Consider the following 12,671-nt stretch of genomic DNA (forward strand, 5'->3'; position numbering starts at 1 on the left):
TTGTGGCAGATTACATAGTGTACTTTGAGCCAAAGAATTAGCAAGAGACTGTATAGGGTTCCCAGTGGCGGAAGACCTTGGAAAAACAGCTTGAGAGCATTGACTGGATCGGAATCTAGACCTTGGTGGATCGTCCAAGCAACAAGGTCATTGAAACTGAGTAGATCTTTAGAACTAAATTGAAAGCTGATGGGACTTTGGATAAGTATAAGGCTCACCTTGTGGTGCAAGGATTTTGATCAAAGCACAGTATTGACTATGAAGAGACCTTTGCTCCAATTGGGTGGTTGACATCATTCCACCTGTTAGTTGCACTAACTACTCACCACACTCAGCCTCTCTATCAAATGAATATCAAGGGTGCCTTTTTGAATAGCTATTTGGATGAAGAAGTCTACGTGAAGCAACCTCTCGGTTTTTCTTGTTCAATCAATAAGGATAAGTTCTTTCGTTTGCAGAAAGCTCCTTATGGGTTGAGATACGCACCGCATTCATGGTTCCATAGGATGGATGAGTTCCTCAAAACTCATAGTTGTCATTACTACCCCATATGATCCACATTTGTATGTCAAAACCACTTTAGAGAGGGTTAGCTATATCCTTTTGTATATCGATGACTTATTCATTATACAAGCTTAGATTTCGCTACTATTGCACATATAAAGGTCTAACTTTGCAGCATATTGTAGATGGTTGACCTGGGTCAATTGTCCTATTTTTTGGGCATGGAGGTTATTCCATCTGGAGATGAGATATTTGTATTTCAGCACAAATATGCCTTTCAATTAGTTAGTTGAGCAGTTTCGCATTGAATAAGTTAGTTGAGCAGTTTCGCATTGATCAAACATGGCCTATAGCCATGCCTCCAAATTCCATTGTAAAACTATCTAAGAATCTCCAAGGTCAGCCCTTCAACAAGCATACTTATAGATCTATGGTTGGGAAACTTCTACAATCAATTCATACTTGGCCAAACTCGACTAATTCAATTTCTTTGCTCAATCACTATTTCAATGCACCTAAAATTTCACGTTGTATTGTTCACACACATATGTTGAGATATATTCAATGTCCCTATTTTTATGGACTAACATGTGGTCGTGGTTTGATTTTACAAGGGTATATAGATTCTAATTGGGTAGAAGATCCTCACACCTGGCATTCCCATGGCAATTATATGTTCTTCCTAGGTACAGCTTCCATTGTTTGGTCCAACCATAAACAAGCCACAATAGCTGCATCAACCACCAAGATGAAGCACATAACTCTCTATGACAACACCATATGTTGAGCTATAAAACATGCTTTATAGCTGATTAGCACCTTTAGACAGCCCCAAAACATGCTTAATTAATGAAAAACGCAAATTTAATGCGCAGTTCAAGAGAGTTTTAATGGTCCCCTAAAACCCTAATTTTTTGGAGTACCCTCAACATCTATAAATAGACAGGCTGCCCACCATTTAGCCTCATCCTTTTGTACACGTTTCTCACTCTACCGTGCAAATTTTCAGCCATCAGCCACCTACCATCTGCTGTCCAACCATCACCAACTGCAGCCCATCAGTATCCAACCCTAGGTGGCCTATTTTCAGCCATCACCCTATTGTTTGGAGGTCTCCGTCTGCTACATCATCATAGCGCATGATCGACCTGCATTTTCAACATCTCGTGCCATGCGACAAGCTATTGCCATCTCTCCCATTAGGTGACTACTGCAGTACCTGCATTTTTGCTGTCTAGCAGGCCATCTAGATCTGCAAACATCCCTCCTATGCCGTCTAACAATTCTCCACCTCCAATGACCAATTTTCAGCCTTCTCTAGTGGTACACTGCTGTGTTTACAAGATTTCAGCCTCCAACTACTGTGTTTTGGTGACCAGCTTGCTACCCTTCATTATTCAACACACTCTCGTCTCCGACTAGTGGTTACTATACTTGGAATCCATCTCCAGTGGACATCACTCTTCAACACTACATTGCTTTGCCCTTGGGCATTCTTTACAATCTTACATTCATTTACAGCATTTCACTTCAGAGTTTCTTCTCTTGGTGTTTGTCTCTATGCTTGAGTTTTGAGTTTTTTGCATTTTGCATTTTGCGTTTAGGGTTTGAGTTTTGCTTGGTTGTACATGATGTGTTTCCTCAATGCAAACCCTAAGATATCTTCACATGGTATCAAAGCCAATGCTCTTCTAGAGAGTATCTTATGGTGATTGTGGAGGCCAGTATTCGTGCAAAACTCACACGCGACTCGATTCTGACTCATAATGTCTCAAGCATCTTCTTCTAGGGATCCTATACACTCTATCAAGATTCTCCATAATTAGAGGCTCTGAGAAGGCATTATGACCTCAAGAAGGAGGTAGACACACCTTCACCTTTATCATCTTCTTCTTCTCATTTTGTTCATCTTACGAATGAAGAGTTTGAGGAGTGCTTACGCATCACGTACAATTCGGTTTATACTCCTTTACTCCGTCTGGACTAATTGGTGAGACTGGCTCTCTCTCTAATCTTGGAGAGATTATGACGTTCGGCGCGTCTAACGATCCATCTCCTTCATCACACCCAGGCCTTATATCAAGTTCGTATAACCCTTTTAAGTCATATGAGCCAAAACCCTTTCTTGTTTCTTTTTTTGTTATGTAGGATCCGAATGATTTTTAGTATGTCAACTTTAATAGATAAGGCTCTCAATGTAAATTCCCTTCATCAGGCATTTCATTTGATTAAGTAAACCACACTTCTCAACTCTCTCCCATCCCATCACTATCTTCTCCACATTCTGATCTACTCACATCTTCATTCCAAAATCTTGGATTACACCCCACTTCCGCTCAAAGCACACTAGGGGTTGGATCCTCCATCTTCGCTCCTAACACTTTCTCTTTCTCCATCCCACCATCTACCTACCCTCCATTCACTCCACCCCTTGGTGCATTGTTAGGGGAAATGCCACCCTTTAACAATGCACCTTTCACATACCCCTACTTTACCACATCCTTGGGACGGCTGTAATGGACATCCCCCTCACTACCCCTAGACACTCACAAACCCCCCACATGACCTTTCAAATGCGGGAATATCCATCCTCTGCTTATGGACTGTCGTCACACATCCCTTGGGTCAATCCTACACAAGGATTTCCATCCTCTACTTCCCATGTTCCTATCCCTCCACCTTGGGCTCCACAAGTAGTTACCATGCCTATACCCAATCTACCCTTGCCCATGTTTGGGGCCACTATGCACACTTCTCATATGCAAGGTGGGCACTCTGGGATTCCTTCCCAAGTGTACTCCACTCCCCCACCCTAACCCCCCTATTCACCCTACCCACCTTCTCTATCTCCTAGTACCACCACTCCTATTGTAACGGCCAAGAATACCTTCACGGATAAGACACGTTTTAATGGGTCAAATTTCACCACTTCATCAAACTTCACACAACAAGTGCTTAAATCTCAAGGACCATGGAACCTCGTCATTGGTACATGGCTTATGCCAACGGACCCTCGATTGGCTCACCCTGATCACATCCACAATGGTGAGCCCACAATACGACAGCCAATGTTGAGTTAATGCATGGATTGCTTTCTGAGTTCCACTCTCAATTACAGCATTTTCCCCTTGCATTTGATCATTGGAGTCATCTCATTGACCACTATGCAGCTCAAGATCGCACTCAATATATCAATCTCAACTTTAAGCTTCAAGAGTTTTCCATTAAGAAAGGGGATGATCTGACAGTCAAGCTCGCCAAGTATCGGCATTTACTAATCAAGTTTGCCACTATTGGCTCCCCAAAGCCAAACGATGATCAAGTCACGTTCTTCTTGAACAAGTTGCCCAACAAATACTTCCATTTTATCCAACACATTATCTCACTCCCTAGATTGTCAACCTTCTATGAGTATGAGTGTCAATTCTTGTATTACACGAGGTTGGATAATCAAGTCCACAAGAAGTCCTCCACATACACTTAGAGGCGCGAGGATCGGTTGCCTCTTCCTTGGAATGGAAAACCACCAGTGGCAAGAACTTGCAAGATGCGAAGACAAGCCAAAACAAGGGTGATACCACTTCCTCTAATGGAACCAAAGAAACGCGACCCCTTTGGCAACAAATTCCTAAGAAAAATAGATTTTGCACACACTGCCAAAGGTTGAGCCATGTGGACGAGGAGTGTCCAAGGTCTTTCTCCTAGAAAACCACCACAAATTGCTGCAATTGCCTCCACTTCAGCTTGCCAATCCAATGGGGCTACACCTCCCGTTGCTCGTGGCTCACCTATTGCACTTTACACATCCATTCCTACAACATCCACCGCATATTCTAGGATCACTTTCCCACCTCGCTATACATGATGATGGCCACACGCTTAGCATTTCCCCTTTTAAACTTCTGCTGCATATTTACATACTCATTGCATTGCACTTAGCTTTGCTTTCTTTTATTTTCAATTTTTTTTTAGAGCATGTCACTACTCATCTTTGTGGTTGCAGATTTTTTCTCTCTTTTGTAAGTTTTGTATTTCATTGTAGGGCTAACATGCAAGCTTGCACCAGTCCTTCCTGAGCTAGAGAGAGGAGATGCACGCCCTTCCTTTCATGGTTCCATCTACTTGGAGTTTTACTCTTCTACCAGCATGGAGGCTTCTCCTCCCATTCAACCTCTCTCTTGATGCTACTTTTATCCTTGCTCTTCTAGTAGGGATACTTCATCATCTTCAGCCACATGGTTCTCGGCACCACGAAAAAGACCAACATCCTCAAGCTCCCCTTCCTTCTTCGGTATTGACATCAAGGTTGAGAGAAGGTTCCTACCCTTGTTAGTATTCTATGAGTTTCAGCACTTGTCATTGGCATCAGCCTTTCCCCTTTGTTGTACCTTCCCCTATGCATTGCATGATTTCCTCATCTTTATACTAGGACGCTTGGGCAAGTGAACAATTTTCCCGTAAGGGACACTATCCGAGTGGCACTTGCAGCATGAGCATTCTTCAACAAGTAGCACACTATGCATCCCATTGTGCAAAGCACCACTTGATGGATCCTAAGTTGTTTCCATTGGTGGATTACACCACTGTCCTTCTTCACATGTTGCTTCATCATCTTTCTCTCATTATCGATATCCTCAAGGGGATAGGTCAACTTGTATTGTTTTGTGATGAGTTAGATGTACCATTCCTACTCCCGTCTTCTGGTTCACTGTTACTTAATCGGCCGCCGCCCCCTAAAATTAACTTTCAAAAAAAAAAATTTCCAGTGTGGTTCCATCTGCCTTTGTAGAGCTTGGTAGGCCAATGGGCAACCAACGAGCACCCTTTATCCAATGCCCCCTCCTCTTTGGAGTAACTACTTGGACTCCCTTCGTAAGATAACCATCACCTCTATAGTCTTGGTAGCCCACTAGGCAACCGGCATGCACCCTTTGTCCAATGCCTTGGCTGCTTTGGGGTGGGACGCCTTGGGGTAAATATTGCATGCCTTCCCTTTTAGGCTCCATTTTGGAGCTAAGGGGGGATATTGAGCTAAAATATACTTTATAGCTAACTACCATCTTAAAACAGTTCCAAAAGACACTTAATTAATGAAAAATGCAAATTTAGTGCATGGTTCAAGAGAATCAGTGGTCCCCCAAAACCCTATATTTTGGGACACCCTTCAACATCTATAAATAGACATGTTGCCTACCATTCAGCCTTATCCTTTTGAGCACATTTCTCACTCTAACGTGCAGATTTTAGCCACCAGTCACCTACCGTCTGCAGTCTAACCATCACCGATTGTTGCAACCCATCACTATCCAACCTACCATCTCTATTGTTCAACCATCAGCCACCTACCGTCTGCTGTCCAACCATCACCGACAACAACCCATCACTATCCAACCCTAGGCGGCCTATTTTCAGTCATTGCCTTGTTGTTTGGAGGTCTCCATCTGCTACATCATCATAGCACCTAATCAACCTGCGTTTTCAACATCTTGTGCTAGGTGATAGGCTGTTGCCATCTCTCCCATCGGGCGACTACTGCAATACCTGCGTTTTTGCTGTCCAACAAGCCATCTATATCAGCAAACATCTCTCCTATTGTCGCCTGACAATTCTTTGTCTCTGATGACCAATTTTCAGCCTTCTCTAATGGTACACTTCTGCCTTTACCAAATTTCAACCTCCAACTTACGTGTTTTAGTGACCAACCTACTACCCTTCATTATTCAGCACTCTCTCATCTCCAACTGGTGGTTATTGTACTTGGGATCCATCTCCGGTGGATGTCAACACTGTATTGCTCTGCCCTTGGGCATTCTATACACTCTTACATTCATTTACAGCATTCATTCACTTCAGAGTTTCTTCTCTTGATATTTGTCTCTATGTTTGAGTTTTGAGTTTTTGTGTTTTGCATTTTGCGTTTAGGGTTTGAGTTTTACATGTCTCTCTCTCTAAATCTTTGTGTTTCAATCTTAGTTGTACATGCTATGTCTTCTTAGTGCAAACCCTAGCATATCTTCACACCATAGAGGTTTTCTACTTAAGAAGCTTACTAGCGGTACTTTAGTTTCCACATGACATTTTGATCACGATCTTCCGCAACCAGAGTGCTATCACACTAGCTAGTAACCCCATCACCAATCCACAAATGAAACATGCTAGAGTATACTACCACTTCACCAAAGAGCAGGTTAAGCTCAGCACCATCCACCTAGAGTTATTGCCTTCTTTGGATAATTTTGTAGACATTTTGACCAAACCGGTCATTCGCCCAATTCTTTATTACTTACTATCCAAGATCAGTATGGATGCTCCCTTCCCTTAGCCTGATGGGGAGGAGGATTTTTCTCTAGCTTTCCCTTCCATCGTCCAATGGTGAGAAGCGACAGCTTTCTTCTCTTACTATTTATAGGATTTTAATTTATTTTGCTTCATGGACATTATTACTATATTTAGTATCATTATTTGTATCAACAAGATAGCTATGATTGTAAAAGGGTGCTTCGACAAGTAAACAATTCCCCTATGAGAGCACTGTCCAAATAGTACCATTGCACAACATTTTGCTTAAGTATGACCTATTGCATTGCCCTTTGCATTATCCCATGCATTGTCATTTTGTTCTTGTAAGCATGCATCTTCGGTCAAGTGATTGACTTTGGATCCACCATGTTCATGGCAATCCACATGGTAGTCTCCCTGGCTAGTCTCTATGGTACCTTTGCTTACATAACCCCCCATACTTTTCCTCTTCACCTATACCTACGAGTGGTTGAGCTAGCTTGTCTATTTTGTGGTGTGCTAGATCTAACCATCCCTTTCATTTCCCCTTGGGGCACAGTTGCTTGATAGAGTAAAAAACACTCGATCAAACTCACCAAAAGAAAAAGCATTCGAAGTGGTTCCCTCCTTCTTTGCAAGTCCTAGTAGGCCACTGCGCAATCAACGAGCACCCTTTGTCCAATGCATTGGCCTCTATAGGGTGACCCTTTGGGCTCCCTTGGTAAAATAATCACCACCTCTATAGTTTTGATAGGCCACTGGGCAACCAACATACACACTCTGTCTAATGCCCTACTTGCTTTGGCAACGCCTTAGCGTAACTATGAGATTGAGCTATATTTACAATCCCTTTCTAGTTCTAATTATGTGCCTAAGAGGGAGTATTGAGCTAAAAAATGCATTATAAACTAATTAGCTCTTTATTACAACCCCAAAACTCAATTATTACCAAACTTTCATTAAAAAGAAATGTATTCTTAGAGAGTGTCTATGTCCCATAAGTCAAACCCTAATTTGGGAGGATCCACTCACTTATAAATATACAAGCTGCCTACCACTTAACCTATCCTCGTTTTGCAGATTGTTGGTGCTTGTTCTCTTCTACCCACACCCTTCCAATAGATATCTCAATTTGAGCTTATTGTCTACAATCTGACACTTGCATTCAGCCCTCGATCTACTGCATATTGTTGTTGGCAAAAAAATTTCAAACTACTACCATTGTTTCCAATCATCGCCATCAAATGAGTAACCTCCATAGGTTGTGTTTGTTGCTATACAACCAATTCTTGTTTGCGTTTTCTGCATCCAACCAATTGCTAGCCTGCCATGTCATTGTATACTTGCTGCATTCTCAGCCTGTTGCAGCTGCCCACATCATTCTAACGCTTTTCATACAACTACCTATTGGTCTAGCTGTCCCAAACCTATCCGATATCAGTCCAAATTCTCCAAACCTACATCTATTGCTGTATACTTTCAAAGGCTGTCTACTATGTTTTAGAATCCACACAGAGGACGACACACTCTCCCTCAATCCTAGAGACATGGGAGTTCGAGATTTTATATTCACCCTACATAATGTGTTTATTGCATAAGCATTGTATTTATTCATAATTCTTCATTCATCTTCTATATCCATTGTCTCTGAGTTACCCTAACCCTATTGAGTTGTATTATCAATATGCTTTGTTATACAATTATGTGTTTAAACTCTAGACGAGTATTTCTTTACACGTCTATCTTCTTGGTATATAAAAGTAAAGCTTACGCACCATTCTCCTTAAAGACAATATCACGCCTCACCAAAATATGCTTAGTTTGAAAATGATATAGCCCATAACCTTTGCATTCAATACTATAACCAACAAAGATACATTTCACAGCCTCATCATCTAATTTTGTGTATTGTTGCACATATATTAATACATAAGCCAAGCCACCAAAAACACACTAGTGAGCAACAAATGGCATTTGCCATGCCAAGCCTCACATTGAGTGATAGTCTACAATGCTTTGATGGGACACCTATATTTAGTACATAAGTTGTGTGCATAACAGCCTCAAGCCAAAACCATGTGACAAAGCTTAACTTTTAATCATATATCATGCCATCTCCATCAAAGGTCTATTTTTTCTCTCAGCTAATCATTTATTGTGGTGTATACGATTTTACTAATCAAGCCAATCTTAGTAAGTGTAGAAACTCAAAACAAATTCTTTTTAATCTTTGGTACATACAAAGATGTGAAAGTACTACCATTTCTAACCATCAAACAATTTTGTCAACTCCTCTAACAAGATATTGTACTTGTGACACTACTACCCTAAGAAGCAAACTCAAGAGAAGTGAACAAACTGCAATGAGAAATAATACAGTTAGTGGCACAACTATCAAAGTACTACACATCTAAATCCACAACAAATATGCAAACATTGTGTAAAAAAGAGTCATCACTACATTGCGCACTACCTACAATTTATCTTGCACAACATTTGCAAATTCTCATTTAAAAGGAGAGGCATCTACAATAGCCATTCTAGTCTCTTTCTTCTTATCCTCTTTCATAGCCACAACAGGATACTTCTTAATGACACGATCTCTTCCCTTATAATACTTGCAATCAATTTTACTATCATTTTTTTTCTCATCCTTATTAGTTTTATTTATCTTCATAGTATCTGCCAAATTTTAATCCCTCACACTGATTTGTTATGTAATGGTATCAGCCCCACTTTCGATTAGCTCTAACTATAACGTGACACGAATACATTTCCAAGAAAATTCTATTTTAAATGCCTTAAGCAACTTGGCCATGCCATAGTTGGCCAATCCCTTTTATCATGGAATGGCTCATGCCAACTTTGCAAACCCCTTATAGTATAGTCCATAGCTGTATGGATTAGGGTTTTCAGCATTCTTTAGACAATAATGTACCACCAAGATAAAAAGCAAAACCTACATGTCAATAATTCTCTACTACCTTAGCTCAAATCTATTCGATGTGCCACATAGTTCCCGAAATAAGAATTCATATGGTATTCCTAACATTTAATGACATTCCTCCTTCATTACAACTCTACTTTCATGCTACTCCCAAACATACTTGCAACACTACGCCATATGAACTTAATTACTAGCCTAATTGCTTTGATTTCAAATATGAAAAGGCATGAACTAAGATCCTATACACTTTAAACATCTTCAACTCGTTCCATCTCAATTTTACATCATTTGTGACCTTATGCACATCTATACATCTTCAACCTTATTCCACCTCGATGACCTTTAGTAACATCTCTCCTTCACCACAATTCTACATGCTGAGCTACTCCCAATTCCAAACTTGCAACACCACAATATATAACTTTCATTTTCTAATCCAGTTGCTTTGATTGCAATCATATAAAATTACTGACATTTAGTAACATATTTCACTCATTGCGATTCTATTTGTCGTGCTACTCCCACTTTCCGACTTGCAACACCACAACATAGATGTTTGATTTCTAGCCTACTCGCTTTGATTCTCAAAAGGTACAAAGGGATAAAGTGATGTGATCCCATGTACTCTCTATATATCTCTTCGATCTTGTTCCACCTCTATCTGTAGTGCAAAAGATTGAGAACGTAGAAATTGAGCAATCTTTACAAAATGCAACTTGGGGAAAATGCTAAAAGATGGCTTAAACAGAAAAATGAATGTAAGCTGATTTTACAAAATGCAACTTGGGAAAGGACAGCCAAATGTGGGATGTCATACTCGTTGCACTAAAATGGCCAAGCAATGACCGAAATGAAATCATCCGGAAAAATGAATAGTCTGCTGCAAGAATAATTCTGTGAGATGAAGAGCTAGACCACCAACTTTGCTGAAAATGAAACAACTGACTGGCAGGAAGTGCGAAAAGGTGAAAGATGGTAATTCAACGATAGCTCATAACAAAGGCTTTGATGTTGCTCAATGCTAGGACAGAGTTTCGTAATAAGTTCAGCTTATCGAAAAGGATGGAATAAGGAGCAAGCTCACAAGGACGTATCTCAATAATGCTGACGTACACGATTGACAACCCATCTTAAAGTGATCAAACAGCTTAGCGTGATCAGTAAGTCGTCTACTGGATTTCCCTTTTCAAACAAATCTAATGTGATTAACAACCACTTCTGACTTTCCATTTGGACAGGATGAAAGCAAGATTCTCTAATCTCTGAAGGCCATCGCAAAGAAACAATGCTCGTCTTGAAGGGAGATTAGTGATGCAGAGACCGTTGGGGGCAAACAATAATGTCGAGTATACAGCTCACTTACTGAAAACGGAACGATTGCTGGTGATGGAAGTGGTCGAGGTCTCGCTCTTGCTGATGATGGGTGCAAGCGACGGCCGGGGAACGACCTAAGGGGAGAACATGAAACTGATGGGCCTGAGAGAAGAATGTGGCAGCACGAGGAAAAGATGGGACAGACGATGATTGTGCAGTGGCAGCGGGCGCCATCGCTCCTGCCATGGTGGCTCTCCCACAGACACAGACGCGGAGACAGAGGCAGAGGCAGAGAGAGAGAGAGAGAGAGAGAGAGAGTCGCAACTCGCGAGTAAGCGAGACTGGCAATCCCCAATTAATATAATTCAGGCCATATAATTTGTATGGCTTTGGCTTTGAAGTTCCATTTTATTGTTTTAACTGTCCAAGATATCTATTTCCTTTTTTTTAACTCAAACTTTTTCCCCCGAGACCATTAGTTGAATCTTTTTGTTCCTTTTTACTAAGAATTTGTCTTCGATTTTGAAGACTTCGTAACTGCATCTTACAGCCGACTTGGATTTTATTTTTTAAATGCGGAATATGTATGAATTTGTATTATTCAGGAAGGTGGAATGAATTACAGCTTCCCTTTACTTTTGACCCTGCTGTAGAAAAGCTACCATGACTTTTGATTAATAGCTCCAAAGAAAGCTCTTTTTCTATACTTTTAGCTATATAGATTGCTTTTCTTTGTAACAAATTCAAACTTTATAGTAGCTCTTTTATACTTGGGCTTCTTCCAAGGATTATCCTTTCCAAGGCTTCCCAAGGGTAATCACTTTTGACCTATATAGATTGTTGTTCTTTGCAATAAATTCAAAATTTATAGTAGCTCTTTTATACATGAGCTTCTTCCAAGGGTAATCCTTTCTATTAATATTGCCTTGAAACCTCAAACTAATTAGGTTTCTTGAATATGTCCATGCTTCGACAAAGGTGCATGTCATACATTTTCGGCTCATATATATATATATATATCTATTAGTAATTTGTGAGCATCCTACACTCCACCTAGATCAAGAGGGAAGTTATCAAAGCCATCAAGTGGATCATAAAACTGATCCATGCCATCCTCATCATTTACATCGTTATATGGAACTAAAGAATCCATTGCCTCGTCCTCCAAATCACTTATGAGTATGCTATTGACTTTTGCCTTATTATGGATGAACTTAGAAGTTAGAAGCATATTGCATGTATTACTCTCCATATTTATAACTTAGATATTTATTATCTTCTTAAAAGTTAAGCAATTTTAGGTGTAATTTTGTGAGAATGTGAGGAGAAAATTGGATCAAATTCACGAGGAGGATCTAAAACCTAACATACTTCCCAAACCTTGAATGGTTTGACTTCATTTTAAACAATGTATTTTTGGACATGAAATAAATTGTGCCTTTGGGGAAGCAAAACCCAATGTTTGAACTCACATACCCATGACACTAAAACCACTAGGCTACAACCCCATTAGTTTAAACATTGTATTTTGCTCAAAAGTAAATTCGTAACTATTATTACCACTATAGAACGTGTTTTATATTTTTTGTGTTTTCTTTAACACTTCAAACACCAACTACAATTACAA

General features: G+C 40.2%; 1 protein-coding gene across 4 annotated transcripts in view; it reads right to left on the reverse strand.

The window, feature by feature from the left end:
- The window catches only part of LOC148031723 (NAD(P)-binding Rossmann-fold superfamily protein), a 76,706-nt gene extending 65,306 nt beyond the window's left edge, over positions 1 to 11,400 (reverse strand). For 2 of the 4 annotated variants that reach the window (XM_087685302.1, XM_087685303.1), the window contains exon 1: positions 11,094 to 11,399. In XM_087685302.1, the coding sequence (XP_087541428.1) occupies positions 11,094 to 11,290 (197 nt within the window). In that variant the 5' untranslated portion in view covers positions 11,291 to 11,399. Of the gene's footprint in view, positions 1 to 11,093 lie in introns of all 4 variants that reach the window. The other 2 variants (XM_087685304.1, XM_087685301.1) reach the window with 2 other exon arrangements.
- Positions 11,401 to 12,671: the final 1,271 nt, after the last annotated feature.

Source organism: Lygodium microphyllum, chromosome 9 (genome assembly GCF_053477565.2).
Source record: "Lygodium microphyllum isolate KBCC chromosome 9, Lygodium_microphyllum_v1.1.10, whole genome shotgun sequence".
NCBI classification, from domain to species: domain Eukaryota; kingdom Viridiplantae; phylum Streptophyta; class Polypodiopsida; order Schizaeales; family Lygodiaceae; genus Lygodium; species Lygodium microphyllum.